The 20,049-nt window shown below is 42.2% G+C and overlaps 1 protein-coding gene across 1 annotated transcript in view; it reads right to left on the bottom strand.

Annotated features, from left to right (window-relative positions):
• The window catches only part of NWD2 (NACHT and WD repeat domain containing 2), a 139,325-nt gene that overhangs the window by 74,413 nt on the left and 44,863 nt on the right, over positions 1-20,049 (bottom strand). The window contains exon 2 of the mRNA XM_054582249.1: positions 10,184-10,272. Within this exon, the coding sequence (XP_054438224.1) occupies positions 10,184-10,272 (89 nt within the window). The remainder of the gene's footprint in view (positions 1-10,183; positions 10,273-20,049) is intronic.

The raw sequence follows: 20,049 nt of genomic DNA, 5'->3' as shown, positions 1-20,049 counted from the left end.
AAAAGGAACAGTGGCACTTTAGATCTAGGTTGCAAAAGGCGAAGAATGAATTATATGCCAAGATTTTAAAGTCTGGAAAACAGGGCAATAGGAGCAAGTGAGAAGCTGGGGAGAGGGGAAAGAAGGATGGGTTCTGTTTTAGATACATTAACATTCAAAAACCAGAGAGTTATCTGCCTGTCACTGTGGAGGAGAGCAAACTGGAGATGCTGACGTGGGCTCACCCACTCGTGGACACCAGCTAAGGAGGCGATACAGCTCTCACTGGGGGTGTGGGGAGGAGAAACCCCAGGGAGACAGGTGCGGGCTTGTGATGTCAAAGGAAACATGAAGAGATGAAACCTCAACATGAAGGAGAGAAGGACATATTCCAGACAAAAGGACGCATCTTTGTTAAGGATGGGCACCCATCCCTTTGGCGCCTTTGGGTGGCATCACAATGTCATTGTGAGGCAGAAAGCAGGTTTGCAAGGTCCTCCTGAGGGAAAATCTGCAGGCTTCGCTCTCCCACTTCCTACGCACCTGGGATCCCAACCCTTGCCTGTCAGGGAGAAGGAAAAGGGCTGGGGCCAGAGCAACTTGCTCGAAGGCCAGGCTGATGTACTTAGCTGCAAGGGTGTAAAGGGGAATTTTTTTTAGGAAGCTATATTTAGCAAAATTGCAAAAACGTAATAAATGGCACCCACCGTGACAAGGACTGTTCATCTAGGATTGGGAAATAAGCATTTCCATCACTTGCCTCTTTTGATTTCAAATAAAGATTCAGTCTTAAGAAAGCTGGCAAATAACTGCTGACCGTCCATTTTAGTCTGTTGCTTCATACATGAGAGTCACTCAGTCCTAATCCCACAGCACTTTTGCAAGTTGCATTAATTATTTGAGATTATGCACCCTATTAATGTCTGAAAATGATCAAATAAATGAAAAACTTCCTAATTCAATAAGTGGAAAATTTTTCATAATTATCTGGATTTTTTTTCTTTACGTGCACGAAGAAATTTCTGTTCCCCCTGTAATTCCTCTACTTGGCTCTCTGTCACTCTCAGCTGGACGCCTCCATCGGGCAAGCCAGGCTCTTGTCCCTGTCAGGATGGCACCACTACCTTGATGCCACTGCTGTCTAGGGCTGCTCCTGGCCACACATGGTTGTTGGGCACCCGAAATATAGCCAGTCAGAGTGGGGATGTGTTGTGAGTGTAACAATATACACTGGACCTTGAAGACTGGGTATGAAAAGAGAACGTAAAATACCTACTTAATAATCTCTTTATTGATTACATGTTGCAATGATAATGTTTTATATAATGGCTTAAATATATTATTAATATTTATTAATATATATTATTATACTGCTTTATTATTCTACACAGAAGTGTATTATTATTCTGTCACATTATACTTCTGTGTAGTACCATTCTAGACTTTCAGCTTCTGGGTCTAATTCATTTAATCACTAAGTTCACTTCAATTAACCCACATAGCATGAACCAGGTACTATAAAAATGCTGGTGATATGAAGATATAAATAATATCATTTCTGACCTCTAAGAGTTTCAGTTAGTGGGGTGAGGGCATTTTAAAAGTAATGAAAAAACAAGGAGGACTTCTGGTCAAGATGGCGGCAGAGGTAAACATGGCTTTCCTCCTCACACAACCACATCACAATTACAACTGAAATATAGAACCACCATTGCTCAGAACGGACAGAAATCGAGTTGAATGGAAGCCTGACAACTATGGAATTAAAGAAGCCCATCCATCCAGACTGGTAGGAGGGATGGAGACGAGGAATGGGCTGGTCCCACATCCATGTGTGGTAGATAAAAATTCAAGAGGAATATCTCAGGAGCGAGGAGTCCCAGACCCACACCAGATCCCCCAGTCCAGGATTCCAGTGCCAGGGAGGTAAGTCCCTATAATTCTGGTGGCAAAAACCAGTAGGGATTGAGTCAGCGGAAGAAACTAATGGAGTCCCAAGCAGTTCTTCATAAAGAACCCAGGCACAGAATTACTCAGACTCACCCTTTCTGAGCTCTAGCATCAGGGTAGCAGCTTGAAAGGCACCAGTGGCATTAACGGAGGAACTGAAGTGTCTGGCATCTTGGCGAGAGCTGGGGGACAGCTTTCTCCCACACAGAAAGGCAAGCAGAGGCCATTGTCCCTTTTCTGAACCCTCTCCCACCAGAACCACAGGGCTGGCATTGGGTATCATATCTGAGATTCCAGCAACCTGGCTAATGTTGCTTTCCTTGCCCTGGAGATCCCTTGAGACTCCATCCCACTCAACTTATGGGCCCGCCCAAGCTGTCAACAGTGCCTTTTCTATATGAATGGCTGGTCTTAGCTCATGCTTCACAACTTCCAAAATCCTCTCAAACAAGCAATAGCCAGCCTCAGTGAGCCCCTAGCACCCATACTTCTTGCTAAGTGGCCCCAGGTCCAGCACTAGCAGCAGCCAGCCTAGATTCACAGCCTGAGGATCTCCAAGCCCAGCACAAGTAGCAGCTATCTCATATTGCTCTGTAGCTCAGGCAGGGTGGCCCTTGGCAGAACACAGATAGGGAATGACCTTGGCCTGCACCACCTGGGAAACTCCAGAGCCTGCACACCCAGTGGACAGCTACAGAACTTGTCAGAGCACCACCACCCTGCCCCCTGCACAGCTGATCCTCCACAGACAGTGGAGGTTGGAGGTCAATGGTCACAGCCAATCCTTGCAGCTGACTGACCTGGGTAAATCCCTCCCATTGACCTGCCAACAACAATCAAGGCTCAGCTACAAGAGGAGGGTGTACTCAGCCCACATGGAGAGTGCACCGTGAGTACCCAGCTTGGGCGATAGGGGAGGCTGTGCTACTGGACCCTACAGGACACCTACTACATTAGGCCACACTACCAAAACAGGAAGCCATAGCAGCCCTACCTAATATGTAGAAACAAACATAGGGATGCTGCCAAAATGAGGAGACAAAGAAACATGGCCCAATAAAAGAACAGATCAAAACTCCAGAAAAAGAGCTAAACAAAATAGAAATAAGCAATTTATCAGATGCAGAGTTCAAAACACTGGTTATAAGGATGCTCAAAGAACTTAGTGAGGACCTCAGCAGCATAAAAAAGATCCAGTCAAAGATGAAGGATACACTAATTAAAATAAAGAACAATTTACAGGGAAACAACAGTAGAGCAGATGAAGCCAAGAATCAAATCAATGATTTGGAACATAACGAAGCAAAAACCAATCAGCCAGAATAACAAGATGAAAAAAGAAGTAAAAAAACAAGGATATTATAAGAAGCCCATGGGACAACTTCAAGAGGTCCAACATTTGTATCATACGGGTTCCAGAAGGACACGAGATAGAGCACAAAACTGGAAATTTATTTGAAAAATGAAGGAAAAATTCCCTAATTTGGTGAAGGAAATAGACATGCAAGTCCAGAAGCACAGAGTCCCAAACAAGATGGATGCAAAGAGAACCACTCCAAGATACGTCATAATTAAAATGCTAAAGGTTAAAGATAAAGAGAGTATCTTAAAAGTGGCAATACAAAAGCAGTTTGTTACCTACAGGGGAGATCCCATTAGACTGTCCTCTGATTTCTTAAAAGAAACTTTGTGGGCTAGAAAGGATTGGCAAGAAATATTCCAAGTCATGAAAAACAGGGACCTATACCCAAGTTGCTCTCCCCAGCAAAGATATAATTTAGAATAGAGGGGCAGATAAAGAGCTTCCCAGACAAGAAAAAACTAGAGGAGTTCATTATCACCAAACCATTATTATATGAAATGTTAAAGAGACTTATTTAAGAAAAAGACCACAACTATGAACAATAAAATGGCAATAAATACTAAGCAAACAAGAAGAATAGAAACACAATTCTGGATATGGAGAGTATGTAGATGTTTGCCAGATGGAAGCGGGGTGCAGGGGAAATGGATGAAGAGGTGAGGTGATTAAGAAGTACAAATAGGTACTTACAGAATAGCCATGGGGATATAAAATATAATATAGGAAATGGAGTAGCCAAAGAATGTATATGCAGGACCCATTGACATGAACAATGGTGTGGGGATTGCCTGAGGGAGTAGGAGGTGCTGAGTGGACGGGGGCAAAGAAGGAAAAATTAGGACAACTGTAATAGCATAATCGATAAAATATAATTAAAATAATAGTAATCAATAACAATATGACAAATGCTATTAAAGATTAGGAATAAAGCACTATGGAATCTTAAAGTAGGAAATTCACTGTTTACTGAAGGATGAGTCAACTTTTCTTCGTCATCTGCATGGTGGGCTATTTAAGGGCACCCCACAGAGAGGACAAGGTGAGTGTTAAGACTCAGGGAAAAGGCAGAACATGTTTGGAAAACTGAATGTAGTCCTGAAAGGCTAAACTGGTCTGCCTCTGGGGAGGTGACAGGTAAGACCTCAACTGTAGGCCGGGGTGGAAAAGAGGACCTTGCACACTGTGCTAAGATGTGCATTTTCTAGTGTTTCTTTTTATCTAAACTAAGATATTTAATGAAAATCCTCCAGATTCTCTGATTATATGAACTTCAGTTCTGTGTGTAATACATGTAAGTTGATTGCTCAGAGATGGAAAAAACTGAGTGGAAGGAATATCAGTCCCACTCAGCGCAGAGAACACATATGGCTTCAGAAAAAGACAAGGTGTTAAAATTATGTTATTTGATTTGCCAGTGTTCAGTGAGCACAGCTAAGATGACACTGTCAGATGTGCATTTTGGAAATCGTGCTGCAGCAATGTTATGGGGGGTGGGTTAGGTGGCCAAGGCGAGTAGGAGGTTGATGCTGGAGAGAAGAAGGAAGAGATGAAGGTGAACAGCCCAGTGCAGTATCTGTTGCAACAGTCAAGATGATAAGAACACAGATTCGAACAAATGGTATAGACTGTAAAATAATTAGGGAAGCAAAATCCACAGGTCTTCGGGATTTACTGGATGCTAAAGATGAAAAAGGAACAGGCTTATGAATTTTGGTGACTGAGATGAAGTGAGACAATCACTAGATGCCCACTAAAGAAGTTGGCATCAGAATGCATGCTTAAGGAATGATAGTAAGTTGAGTGCCTGGACTGAAATGAAAATTGCTTTCAAAATGGAGGTGTTTTAGTGCCCAGATCAATCAAATACCTCGTTAGAGGTCCCTTCCATGAGTAGATTTACTGGGGGCCCAGGGGCCAGTGGGGGCTGGGTGGGATAGATTTATAAGGATTGAAAGAGTAGAGCGGGGGAGACATTTGGGAATCAAAAAAGACTTCTTGGGAAAGCTAGGCCTTGAGCAGAATTTTGAAGGATGGAGTGGAGAAGAAATGGTATTTCTGAGAAGAGGGGAGAACTGAAAGAGATAGCAAATGAGATTTTCAAGTCAGGAATAAGCTATCAGCATGATGTGCTCCAAGAACAGGCCAAGAATGAAGCGTTTATGTTGGGAAGAGTGGGAGATGAAGCTGGAGAGATGGCTGGACCATATTAAAGAGGGATCCCGTAGGCAGCAGGGAGCTAGTAAAAGCTTTTAAGCAGAGGAGTTGGCCACATGGCATTTAAGTGAGATTATTTTGGTGGTGGTGCACAGAAAAACTCAAGCTGCCCTGGCCCATGTGGCTCAATTGGTTGGAGTGTTGTCCCATAACAGAAAGGCTGAGGGTTCGATTCCCGGTCAGGGCATAGGCCTACGTTGCATGTTCAATCCCTGGTCTGAGTGTGTACAGGAGGCAACAGACAGATGCTTCTCTTGAACATCAGTGTTTCTCTCTCTCCCTTCCTTTCTCTCTCAAAGCAATGAAAAAATGTTCTTGGGTGAGGATTAAAAAAAATTTTAAAAAATAAAAGAAAAAGAAAAACTCAAGCAGGGCAATGGTGTAGGCAGTTCTGCTTAACACACTTTTAAGAAACCCTGAAAAATGTCAAACACTCTCCCAGGTCCTGGGGACTTAAAAATAAATGAGAACTAGTCTCTTAAGTATTTGCAACCTATTGGGGTAAGCAGGAAACAAGATCAGTTAAGATGGTTTTTGTTCATCCAATTTTGGTGGCAATGAAGGTTAATTAGTAAGAAGGGAGAGGAAACATCTGAAAGCAAAAAACAGATGGCACTGTGGATATAGACACAAACCCTTCATTTAGTGGGCCCTGTGCTACCTGCTTTTGCCACAATGCTTTCATTTCTCCCAATTTTTTCCCCTTGTTCTTCCTTTCTATTCTCCATAGTCAAGGCTTTCACTGAACACTGGCAAATCAAATAACATAATTTTAACACCTTGTCTTTTTCTGAACCCATGTGTGTGCTCTGCTCTGAGTGGGGCTGATATTCCTTCCACTCAGTTTTTTTCCATCTCTGAGCAATCAACTTACATGTATTACACACAGAATTGAAGTTCATATAATCAGAGAGCCTGGAGGATTTTCATTGAATAGCTTAGTTTAAATAAAAAGAAACACTAGAAAACAGCTTGCCACACAGGCATACAGGTAAAAGTATGTGGCCTTGTTTAAAATGTAACTCCATATCCTATCAATAAAGTTTAATAAGGATTTAACTAAATGGCCTACTATGTGCCAGATGCTTGACTAATCGTTGAGATTAGATGAGTAAGACACAATTCTAGTCCTGAGAACTTTCAGATCTTACAGACAGGTGATGAAAAATTCATCTAACTGGATGTTTCATTTAGCTCTACGGCTCACCAGGGTGTCCAATCTTCGGCCCAGGATGGTTATGAACGTGGCCCAACACAAAATCATAAATTTACTTAAAACCTTTTTTTGCTCATCAGTTTTCATTTTAATTTGTGTATTTAATGTGTGGCCCAAGACGACTCTTCTTCCAGTGTGGCCCAGAGACGACAAAAGGTTGGACACCCCTGCTAGTCAATGCTGTAACCATTTCTTACTTGAATCATCTTCCTGAATCCACCATTCCTTCCCCCCCGCCCCCACCCTCCCACCCCCCTGCTGGCTCTAGTCTCCTCACAGAGCCTGAGTGAATCTCTTAAGTGTATAATGTCACTCTTTTCTTTCTTACTCAATAAAATTCTTAGTCCTTTATCTTGGTCCACAAGATCCTATATGATCTGACTTTGATGTCATCTCCTGTAATTATTTCCTTTACTTACGCCACTTCACTTGGCTCCTTTATAGTTGCTAGAATATTCTAAACATGCTCCCACCTCAGACCCTGATTGCCTACACTTAGCACCTTCCTCCATAGATGTCTGTGTGACTTGCTCCATCACCTTCTACAGATCTCTGCTCAAAGGTAGTTTTGTTACTGAGTCTTCCTCTGATTACCTGGCATGCCCTACCTGTCACTCACTACCCCCCGATCCTGCTTTACTTTTCTCAGAAACATTTACTGAATAAAGTGCATCTATTACTACTGGAATTTATAGTTTATCGTCTGCCTCCGCTAACAATATTGGTTTGCACTTCTATCCCCAATACTTGGAATATTGACTGGCATGTGGTCAAGACTCAACAAATACATCTTGAATCATTCTTGATGAATGGTTGGGAGTTATGCACAGGACCTTAAGAGGGCAAAGAGAAGGGTACAAGGAACATCCTGGGAAGGATGGGGGATCAGAGAAGGCTTCCCTGAGCAAGAAGTGTTTGGGCTGAGACTTCCTTCATTCACATGCTCATGCAGGCATTCATTCATTCGTTCAACACATTCTTTTGGAGTTTTCCTATGTGACAGGAAGTATTCTAGGACCAGGAATATAGCTGTCGTGAAGGCAGACAAATCCCTGTTCTTGTGGAACTTACATTCTACAGGGATAAAGACCATAAGCAAGCCAACAGATGGGCAAATGAGAAAAATATCCAATATCGACATATGCAATGCAAAGAACTAAAATAGGGCAACATAAAGGAGTGCCTAAGGGGTTCCTTTGGATTGGGTCATTAGGGAAGTAACATTTCCATGGTTACCTGAAGGACATTAAGAAGACAGGAGGTGAGCCATTGCTGCAGAGAGAGACCATCCAGGGAAAAATCCTGAAATGGGAATCGGTTGGAAGTGTCCAAGGAGCCAGATGGAGGATTTGTAGCTTAAGGGCAGTGGGCAAAGAGGAGAAGGCATGACTTAAGATCAGACAGGAAGAGTCTGAGGAATAAGTAGGACTCAGAAGGTGACTCGGGAAGAACCAGAACGAAAAACACATTGTAGGAGGAGAGAACAACATAAGCAAAGGCAAGAGGCATAAAATAGATTGGGAGGTTTGAGCAACTCTAGGAAATTTGTTTCTCCTGGGTTCACAGCACAACCAAGAGCAGAATCCAGACTACCTTATAGGCAAAGTGTTTTTTTCCATGAAGTTTCTGGCACCATATTTTGTTGCAGCTGAAAAGGGAACTGTCTCTCTAGAAAACATATCTTCCTGGGAATCTATAATCAACTTACCAGAAAAGACGACACCAAAAAGTGTATTCTTAGAATGTTCAGTTATTATATGGAACTCCTATTAAGCCTGGAAGCTGGAATGCAAATGCAACCTTGTGTATTTTATTCTAAACCAACCTCAGACCTGTAAGCTGTCACCAGCCCCACTTTAGACATTGAACTAAAGGACTGGCAGGTATGTCACTTGCAGCAGACAGCTGGGGCTCAGCAGTTCTGTCTGCTTTGCTGTTTTCTCTGCTGCCCAGCATCTCACCAATTGGTTCACCAAACCTGCCTAGAATCATACTTGCCGTTAATTTAGTCTATGCACCTTGCTCGCCATAGTTTTCTTTTAGCTTCATCTGTCTTCTCCTGTGCCTTCCTGTCATTCAGATAATATACTTCTCTGTTTCTCTCCTCAGCTAATCCTAACAGACACCATGTTTTATGGAAGCTGTTCTGTAGTTCAAACCTTCCTCCCTCTACTGACAAAAATGATGCAAACCCAAACTTCCTCAAAGATGGGATTAATATATTTGGGCACATTTCTTCCCCTAGTAACTGGGTCCCCAAGGTCATCTAAGTCTTTGGGAATCTTGACAGATGGACATTTTTGTTAACAGCTGAGACCCTGGTATCAGTAGATTCACTGGTAAATTCCTTGAAGAAGGTAATGCTAAATTCACAATAAGAAATTTAATTTCAGTTCCTAAGTTATCAAGCAAATGGTACAGTATGAGTAATTATTCAATATGTATGTCAACACCCTGCTGCTGAGTGACATGATGCATCGAGATTCAAGCCATTTGAGACCATTATTTTATGCATATTAGAAGGCATCATGCGCCATACCAAGATAAAATATATATTCAGGAGGAAACAAACCGGTGGAGTTTTCCTCCACTAACACTGGTGTAATGGTGCATTTTACACTCTTACACCAGAACCCCCAAGTGCATATTCCTCACTTGACAATGTAAATCTATAATTAAGAGACAGCACGGGAGAATTAAGATTTCCATGGTAAATAAGGTTGAAGAATTCTGTCTAATGTTGTCTGTTGCAGGAGCCATTTATTTTCCCAATTTTTGGATGTCCAAGATACATCCACGTTTTCAAGTATTTTTCTATTAGGTGGCAAAAGCAATGGTGTCTACCAGGGTTTTCATAAACTTCAGCAATGGTTGAAACTGTCTCTTGGAAGGTTAATTTTTTTTTTTTTTGGTAAATGTTAAATCCCTGATATACTTGGGGAAAAGGACATTCTGCAATATGAATAAAACTAAAAAGCAAGGAAGAAAGTGAGGACTGGCTGGACTACTAAAAGGAAATACCTATGATAAAGCTGGTCCCAAATTTTAGGGGCAAAACATTTTTAGAGACTATAGCTTAAAGACAGGTGCTCGACAACTTTCTTTCTTTCTTTCTTTCTTTCTTTCTTTCTTTCTTTCTTTCTTTCTTTCTTTCTTTCCTTCTTTCTTTCTTTTTGATAATAGTGGAAATTGTAAAAAAAATGCAAATAAATATGGTTCAAAGAAAAAGACAAGCCAATAGCAGACAGGGTCCAAGAAATAGTATAAAAGTGCAAAATAGGAAAAATGACTAAGTATTTTATCTCTATTTTCCAGTGTTTCTTTTTACCCACTCTTACAGGAATGGCATTTTTCAGGGCTTAAAATTTGTCATTTATAGCACTCAAGTGGTGACAAGAAACAAACACAAATATTAGTTATTTAGCTGACATAATTAAAAATGAAATAAATATCAGACTTACCTGAAATTCCAATCCATAATTTTCTCTGCAGAATTCTCTCAATTTAGGATACACATTTTCTCTTAGTGTCTGTCTTTCTGCCCCCGTGTCTGTGGTAGAAAAAACAAACACATAGAAAGTGAATTATGTCCATATACATATTTATTTCTAGGAAAAAGTGAAAACTTACATATAAACATTAACATTAGTATAATCAAGTTGGGGTGCTGCATTTTAAAATCATGGGATATTTTATGGTGGGGGAAGACCTGCTCTCTTTTTTCTTCTTGCTGACTTTATTTCGGTGACGCTGGCTAGCAAACTTACACAGGTTTGAGGTGCACAACTCCACAACACATCATCGCTCACTGTGCTGTGCTCACCGCCCCTAGTCAGGTCTCTGTCCATCACCATTTATCCCCCCATACCTTTCTCCACCTTCCCGCAACCATCACACTGTTGCCTGTGCCTGTGAGTTTTTTCTCTTTCCCTCAGTGTTTTTTTTTTGTTTGTTTTTTGCTCATGGGGGAGACCTGCTCATGGGGGAGACCTGCTCTTAACAGAGTGGGGGGAGCAGAGAACCCCCACTGGGCACACCCAGGAAGCCCACAGGATGGATGAGAGCCCACTGATCACTTTTGTGTGTGCCGGCAGAGCTGAGAATTCACAGTGATTCTTTATTTCCACGTAGACTCTCACATGGAGCTTCTAAATATCCATGACTCAACTGTCTTTGGACAAGGTAGAAGGAAAAATTGCAGGGCTATCAGGTATTTTTTGCCCCAAGAAGTCTAAGTTTCAAAACACACACACACACATTAGTTTTTGACTTCCACAAAACCCAGACTCTGTCACCATTTCCTATAGTATGTAGAAACGCCCTGACTTTCTACAAAATTTAGTACAGCACCCATGCTATCAGCACAATACTTAGGAGAGCCAAATTGTGGGAGCAAACACCCCCAAAACAGCAGATTGCACACACCATACATTCATACATACATTCAATGAATTGGTCAGTGGTTTCACAGAGCAACACCTCACGCCCTGGGCTTAGGGACTCCGGTTATACCAAAGTGGGGATGGTAGTTTTACAGCTGCTGCACCACACAAAAGCTTGGAGGTAAAATATTTATTTTTCATGCCATCAAAAAATGCAAGGAGAAACAGAGAACCTGAGACGAGAAGAACCACGGACTACGTGGGTACTTAATGTTGAATGTTCTGCACAGAAAGGGATTCCAAAGCCACCTGCGCCAGACAGTGTTTTGTGTACTGTAACACTATTACAGCGAAGAGAGGCTATGCCTGGCCCAACAAACAGCAGTGAAAGATGAAAAGCAGAGCTTTTAAAAATTAGGTTAATGTGTTATCTCATGAAAAGTGCCATTTGCTCAATATACATCGACCCAGCCTTAACAAAGAGACATTTGCCTACCACATGTATAACTAAGGAACCAATGTAAAAGAATTTCCTTATTATTCTCAAGCACATCTGTCCATGCAAATGCAAACATATGCTATGCTGACCTACTCTACTTTCCGACTGTTCAGAAGCCTATTTTGAGATGTAAATAACCAATCTCCAGAGTCTGAAATTGCAGCTGCAGCCTGACAGAGTGAAAGGAACCAGTGTTTACATGGAAACCGAAGAGTCGATACACGGGCTTCTAGACCACCCTGGGATCCAAATGAATAGCGCCTCTTCTCACAGTAGATCCAACCTGGACCTAAGTCCAAAGGAAAGCAGGTGGACCGTGTTGAGGAGTGGTGCCTCTGAGCAGCGCCCACAGGTGGTTATGGGGCTGGTGGAGGCAGTACATGAAGCCTTTATCATTTTATATAATTTATGTAATCTTGGGATCAGACTCCCGTCCTCCCTCACCCCATTTTAAGGGTTGAAAACACTAACTTTACAACAAAGATGACAGCATTCAAACACTCTCTCTAAAAGGCTTCAGATGTTTAAACCCAAAGTAACAAAAAATTTACTTTAAAAATAAACAAATACCATCAGATGCCACAGCTGCGGCTCTATTAAGCCAGGATTATTAAGACAGTCTTTTAAAAAATATCAAAATAATACATGAAAAATATAAAACAAGGAGCAGAAAGTACTTGCTGTGTAACATTTTTACTGTAAGTCTTATTACTAAATACTTTGTAATAGCAAGGAGGCCAGGACAGGAATACAGTATCTGATCACTAGCATTTACTGAGTGCTTACTACAGTCTAGTTGTGCGCTAAGTATTTCTATGTAGATTTTCTTAGTCACTTCTGACAACAACACTGTGATATAGGTAATATTATTATTCCTTAATTTTTATAAGAGGAAAGTAAAAAACAAAGGAGTTAAGAGACTTATTTGGGGTCATATGACGATCAAGTTAGAGAATTTGGATTTCAATCTAAAGAGTCCTATGTCATAGTTTGCTCTTACCATGGAAAATAGGCAACTGTGCAAGGAGTCAATCCTTGAAAATGATAAATGCAGTAACTTCAGAGAATGGTTAAAAAATGTTGGAGTCCTAATATTTATGAAACAAAAAAACCTTGGGTTATCCTTAATGGACTCATCCCTTTCTATAATATACACTTCAACAGCCAACTCATCAATAAGTTGCCTTTCTCCATCTATCTCTAAACAAATTCTGAATCAGACTACTTCTCTGCACCTCTGGTGCAAGACAAACTCATCTCTCAGCTGGATTCTACCTGCCTGTTGCCATATTTGCTCCCTTCAGTCCATTCTACACATGTGGAATGTGTAGAATATGTAAATCAGATCACGTCACTATGTTGCTTAACATCCTCCAGCAGCTCTTCAGGAAACCTGGAATGAAACCCACACTCCCTGCCTTGCATGTTCTCCCTCTCCCTGAGCTCATCTCTTACCACGTTGCCAGTTCATGTCACTCCAGACTGGCATTCATGTGGTTCCAGATTACATTCCCACTCACGGCCTTTGCTCCGGCTGTGAATTCCTCCTGCAGTCCTTAGTTCTGTGATCATCCGATGGCATCTCCTGCCATTCAAGTTGTCAGCTTGAATGCCACCTCCTCAGAGATCCCTTCTGAGCCCTCCACCTACAGCACCACCGTCTCTCACATCACCAACTTTAAATTCTCTGCACATTAGTCGTCACTACTGTTGGTATTTGTTTACTGTCTGTGCCACCCCCCCCCCACTGCAATATGAGCGCAAAGGGAGTCAGAACCTTCTTTTGTCTCATGCTCTGCTGCGCCCCCGGTGATTACACTCGTGCTCAATTAAGGAGCGAATGAGAAACGCCCTCCCCCCACAGGCACCAGTGACAAAGCAGAGCTGACAGGCAGCTCTTCCTTGTAATTACCTCCAGAAAGAGACAGACTTCCTACAGTATAGTGTGTCACTGCACAGATACAGAAGACTAAGTGAAATTCTGGGCAATAAAACCATGGGATTGAGCAAGGTGGTTTCATGAGGTAAGTGAATGAGCTGAAATACTGATCTCTTTCCTGGTTTCTGTGATTCTGGAAGAACACCAATACACTTCACCAAGTGACAGTGAACCTTTCTAAGAATGGGAAGGGGGCCTGTGCACATATCTGACAGGCATTCTGTGTTATTAATATTACAAAAATGACTCAGATTTTCCCTTACATTTCTAGCAGAGAATGATTGGCTCTGGAAATAGAACAGTAATTAAGATAGAATGGATTAATTACGATGGGTGACAGATAAGCTGGCTTCATTATATAAAAAGGCCTGATTCACACTGACAGCAAATCCGGATGCTGGCAATTAAAAAACATTAGAATGTCATGAACAGGAAAAGTCAAGTCACAGAATGTCACAATAAAAAGGGACCTCTTAAAAAAGTGTGGATCAGAGACAAGGTATGTAACCATTTACTCTTCATACATAGTCGGTGCGTCCCTTCGTATCCGGCTAGCCCCTTCATGCTTCGGGAAAAGGTGCATTAACACTTTGGCGGCACTCTTACATAAGGTGTTGCTTTCTAAATAATTCCTCAATGATTTCAGAGTTAATGAAGGTCTCTGTATGGTGTGTGAGTTACCCTCAGGAAGAACATTAATTGCGGAGGGGCGGAATTGTTAACCAGTACCATTACCCAAGGTCAAGAAGGGTCTAGATGATAAATTTTTATTGAAAATAAGGGTGCCAAAATGATTGTGTTGGCTTGGAACCTCTTACTGCCCTTCCTTACCCAAAGTTAGGGCCATGAACAGCAGATTATGCCTTTTCCTTCTTGGCAGCTCAGAAAATTTATTTTGGATCCACTGTACACCATCTGCTTACAACTGGCATTGCAGCCTGGCCTCCAGGGTTCTATACATTTGTGTTTGCCTGGATTCTCCCTCTTTGCCTGGTCTGCTTAGTCAGCCTCTCCTCTGAACATCTATCTGGCTTTTATTGTTTGGTTTGATTTCTTGTTTGGTGGCTTACCAGAGGCTGTCTCCTGTCCCTCTAAGTCCTCTGTGCCCAACCAGCCACAGTCACCCTCCCTTACTTCAGTATCACCAAGTCCTGTCAATAGTATCATAAAGATCTTCTGAATTGGGCCACTCTCACCATCTCTAAACGCTGAGTCCACAAGTCTCCTATTTGACTGATTATCTATCCCTCTTCATCACAGATAAAACAAAAGCAAAAACTACTTTGCTCATTAAAGATGCTGGCTGGTACCTGGTGGCCTGGGGAACAAAGGCCCGAACGCTCAGCAGATGCAAGTGTCTTCTAGCGAAGTTCCATCTCCTGCTGCTCTTCACCATGCACCTACCCTCGAGCATTTTTCAGATATGAGTTGAACCTGAACCATCTCTCAGCACGTACTACCTTCCATGTTCAGAATTCCCGAACTGTTGCATTCCTTTCGCTTAGCAGACTCCCACCCTCTGAGACCCCACTGAAGGCAGCACACTTTGTGAATTTTTACTAGTCAGGACAGATATACCCTCTCCAGGTGACCCCATGCCACTCTGCGACCCCTATATAACATCATGGATTATATAACATCATGTCTGTATAACTTCATTATAATGATTTTTATTTTCTTTCCCCCATTAGAGCTTGTGAATTCATGGAAGGCAGGGACTTTCTTATACACCTTTACATCACAGAAATGAGAGCAGATCCCAGACCACAGTCATAACTCAGTAAAGGAATGTAACAGGTGGGGAACATGGTTCAGAGTGGCGTGCAGGCTGAGAGGCCCCAGGGCCCCCCACAAGCCTAGCTTCAGCACAGGGATTGAGAGTTATTCTGAATATCAGTAACAGCAGGCTAGCTTTATAGTCTGCCTGGGCCAGGGAGATGGGCAGGGCTTTGACCTGTGGTGTGGCTGGGAGGCTGCTCCCCCCGCCCCCCCACCCCCTTAGAGCACCTGCGCGAGAGCTCGGTGATGGTCCGCTCCATGCCACCAGGGGCCCACGCCTGCCTGGACTAAGTATGGCGCCAAGAAGGGCAGAGAATACAGGAGTGCTAGCAGGTGTAGCCAATCATAGGAGTTGGAAATGGGGTTACGAGGAGGTTCCAGGCTGGGATTTAAACAAAAAGGCGGACAGCCATGTGGGACCATGGGAGACAATGCGGGACCCTTGCGGGACCTTGCTGGTTGAGAGAGGGTGAAAGGACTCTCGCTGGCTGGCCGTGAGGAGGTGCCACGTGGTTTGGATTAAGAACTGGAGCTCACAGCGGCACAGCTGATGGTGCTGGAAGCCGTGGGAGACCTGCCCAGCTCAGAAGGGATGACTGGGAGGAACTGGGAGAAGTGAGCTTCGGACTTGTTTTTTTCCTTCTGGAAGGTGGTACTTCTGACTAGCATGCTCTGCAACTGGCCTGACTGGGTAAAGGGGGGAGGGCAGGAGTGTGTGTTTGTGGGTGTATGTTTGTTTCTGAAGGGAGTGAAATTTAAAGACAGAATGCTGCCATTATTCCACACCTGTAGAACTTTTAATTAAGTGATTGATTCCTTTTCTTTTGACCAAATTCTGGCATTGAAAGCCACAGTCCTGAATACGGCAGCAGTGGGCATAAAGAACCTTGAGTAGCAAAAGACTTGGGGTGGGGTGGGGGGCTGTTTCTATAACAATATTATTATAATGAAAACAATTAAATCCAACTAAAGAATTCATTTGTTTCCATAAAGCTCACATAAAATCAAAACCCAATGTCATTTTCAAATAATAGTTTATGTTCACAGCATTAATAGTTATGTGGGATTCTGGGGTGATGTTACAAAATATATGACACAGTAAAGAGCTTAGCAGATCCTCTTCCCAATAAGCAATAATAAAATTGAACAAAAGTGTCAAAACAAGCATTTAAATGCAATGTAAACCAACCAAGGACCAAAGGCATAAACCAAATCAGGAAGTGAATATTCATGAAAAACAACTGAATTTTGGATAAGAACAGTGGAGTCTTACAGGATTCTTGCCCTGGCTTCTCCCGTCCCCCCTTAACCATACCACCCACCCCCATCTTAGAGAAGATGTGAACATCAACAGTTTCATTAACAGAAAGGACTTAACTTGATTTAGAGCTGAGCACAGGAATCTCCCTACGCATCAGTATTAACAGCAGTACTGGTCTCCGAGGTAGACAAATGGTGACGTCTAGCGGCTTGGCTACCTTGTGGTTCATCCATATTTCATAAGGAGATCAAGGAAATAAACAGCCATCAAGGGCCCTGATAAGCTCTCCGCAAATTCCTGGCTGATGGGTAGACTACCCACAATCAAAGGAGGCACTAAAAACCTACCGAATATCCACATAGTCCTGGCTGACTTTGAGACTGTGCCTCGGTACATGGGTAGCGGAAACATGGGGAGGCCTAGTGGAAAGGAAAAGCTGTGGCAGATTTAAATGCTGACTAAGCTTCGCATTTGTTCCCCAACCCACACAGACCCCTTGGCAAAGAGTGGAGGCCTTGCTGGCTGGAGGTACTGTATTTGAAAAGAAATTCTGACAAATCAGACTAACACCAAGCTATGCAGATAAGTGGGTGACTCCTAGGAAGCCAGACATCATCATCATCATCATCATCATCATCATCATCCTCATCATCACCATCACCATCGCCGCCGCCACCACCAAATAACAGGGCAGAGACACCAGCAGCCCACACAGCGGGAAACCTTCCATAGGCTTAGTCCAAGCAAGTTACTAAATACACCAAAACACACACACACACACAAAGAAACAAATTAAAAAACAGTGCACTGAGGTAAAAATCAGACTCTATATCTGTTACAATGTAGTACCTTAAAATGTCCAGTTTTCCAATAAAATTAGGATATATACAAAGAAATAGAGAAATGGGACACGCATCCAGGAGAAGCAAGCTGTCCCTGAATGAGTCCACAGGCTGGTTGAGTTGACAAAGGCCTCAAAAACACCTATTATAAATATATTCAAAGAACTTAACTGTGTTTAAAGATTAAATAAAAATGAACAAGGTTCCAGAAAACTGTGGGACAATATTAATTGCAGTAATATATATGTAAAGGGAGTCCCAGAAGCATAAGAGAGAAAGGAAGAGAAATATCTTCAAGAAATAACTTCCAAAAATGCCGAATTTAATGGTAAACATGAATCTACAAATTCAAAATGCTCAGCCATGGCCGGGTATGGCTCAGTTGGTTGGGTGTTGTCCTGCAAACCAAAAGGTTGCTGGTTTGATTCCCAGTCAGGTCCCATGCCTGGGTTGCAGTTCAGTCCCCAGTTGGGACATGTACAGAAGGCAACCAATTGATGTCTCTCTCTCACATCAATGTTTCTTTCCCTCTCTTTAAACATTTTGTAAAAATCAAATTCAAAATGTTCAAAGAACCCAAGTAAGATAAACAGTAAGAGAGCCACACTTAGACACCTAGTCAAATAATTGAAACCAAATAAAAAAAAGAGAGAAAATGACTCATCACACATAGGGGAACAGTATAATCGATGGCTGAGTTCTTATCAGAAGGTCGACATTAGTGACTGTTGCTTCTTCATCAAATACAGGTTTAGTTTTGCTCCATTCCTTTTGCCTCCTAGATACAAATTATGTGCATAATCAATAACGAAAATGTCTGTTTTCTGACAGCAACCCTCTGGAAAGCCACACTTCTCCTTCAAATGATGGGACACGAGTCCAAACCTGATCATGACCAGTCATTACTGAGATGCTGCACAGATCCTCATAACGCACACAGTGAGCCAACTACCTCAACTTGGGTCGGCCACAGCGGTATTCCTGGGGCGGGTCTTGGGCGGGAGGACATCAATAATAATTTTGTGGTGGAGAAACCTGGCAGACACCACTTTAACCAAGCAATCAATTAGCACTACCAGAAATGGAGCAAATCAACATCGTATTCCTCCTGATAAAATGTACTAAGGGGAACACATCAGTTTCATTCGTACCAAAAAAGCATAATAATAAACTTAGCCATGAAGAAATATCAAACCACACTGAAGACAGTCTGCAAAATAACTGATATACACTTAAAAACATTAAAGTCAACAACTAAGGAAATGTACTGAATTAAAAAATGGCTAGAGAGACATGAGAGCTGAATGCAACATGTGATCTAGTGTTAACGGGACAGCTGGTAAGTCCTAATAAGACCTACACATTAGGTAGTATTAATTCATGCTGATCTTCTGATTTTGATAACTGTATTGTGTTTACAAAAGAAAATGTCTTTATTTATTAGCTATACATTAAAACATTTAAATGCAAAGGATGGATGTATATGTTAGAATTCTATGTGTGTATATAATACACTGTATATGTGTATATGTACACATGTATTATATACACACAGAATTCTAGCATATAGAGAGGGATATAGCAAATGGCACAATATTAACATGTGGGGAATCCAGGTGAGCAGTATACAAAAATTATCTTACTTTTCTTGCCACTTCTCTGTAAGTCTGAAATTACAGCTGATTCTCATTATTTGCAGCAGGTATATTCCATGAAGTTGTTGTCAACACAGAATTAGTGAATTCTGAAGCATTGCTCCTATGAAATACATGGTTAGACTCTTGAAGGCGTCTGGTCACCATATTTTTTATCAACAGATCAATACAAAACCTTGTTTCATGTGTGTTCTGCTTCAAGACACCTTATTTAAAATACAGTGTTGATTCATTAACACCGGTCCACAGCACTATACATGCCTGAATGAAGCTTATCTAGCACAGACTGTGAAAAAAACACTTGTTCAGCATCAGAGCTGAAGCAAGAAGGCACAGTACTGTCACCTTGTTTAACCTCAAGAACTGTGCACATTGGGTGACTCAAATTTTTCCTCTCTGTACATGTGCACGAATGACCACAAAAGCCCCATGGGTGTTGATTTGGGGGTCAGAAGTAAGTTTTAGTGAGTGGATGAATTCACAAATATGGAATCTGTGAATAATGAGGCTTGACTGGGTATCAAAATAAAGAGTTAAGAAAATACACTTTCAACCTGGAAGACGAGAAAATGGTAGTACGATAAATGAACTGTGGTCCCTGGGCAGGGGAGCTGTTCTGGGAGGGAAGATTCTATTTAATTCAGGATATTACAGGTTTGAAGGTTGTCCTAGAAATGCTTTCAAGACACTGGAAATCCAGGAGTGGAGGAATGTCAAGGCAGGGTAGGGGATGCGGTCACGGCGACAGGTTAGAGATAACGGATGCCATGAGCAGGCAGACCCACGGCAGAGGAAAGAGCCAGGTTGGCGCCGAACCCGTAGTGCACACGAGGATTACATCACTGTGAGGAAGAAAGGCAGAGTCAAGCTAATGAATCAGGAATGGGACACACACGGAAGCCAACCTTTGTTTGGCAAAGGTGACTCCATACATGAACTGAGTCAGGAGTAGCAGACAGGATTCAGTGAG

Source organism: Pteronotus mesoamericanus, unplaced genomic scaffold, assembly GCF_021234165.1.
Source record: "Pteronotus mesoamericanus isolate MK-2021 breed Mesoamerican mustached bat unplaced genomic scaffold, CSHL_Meso_final contig_68, whole genome shotgun sequence".
In the NCBI taxonomy this organism is placed as follows: Eukaryota; Metazoa; Chordata; class Mammalia; order Chiroptera; family Mormoopidae; genus Pteronotus; species Pteronotus mesoamericanus.
The sequence above is the reverse complement of the archived record's forward strand: the minus strand, read 5'-3'. Positions and strand labels throughout refer to the sequence as shown.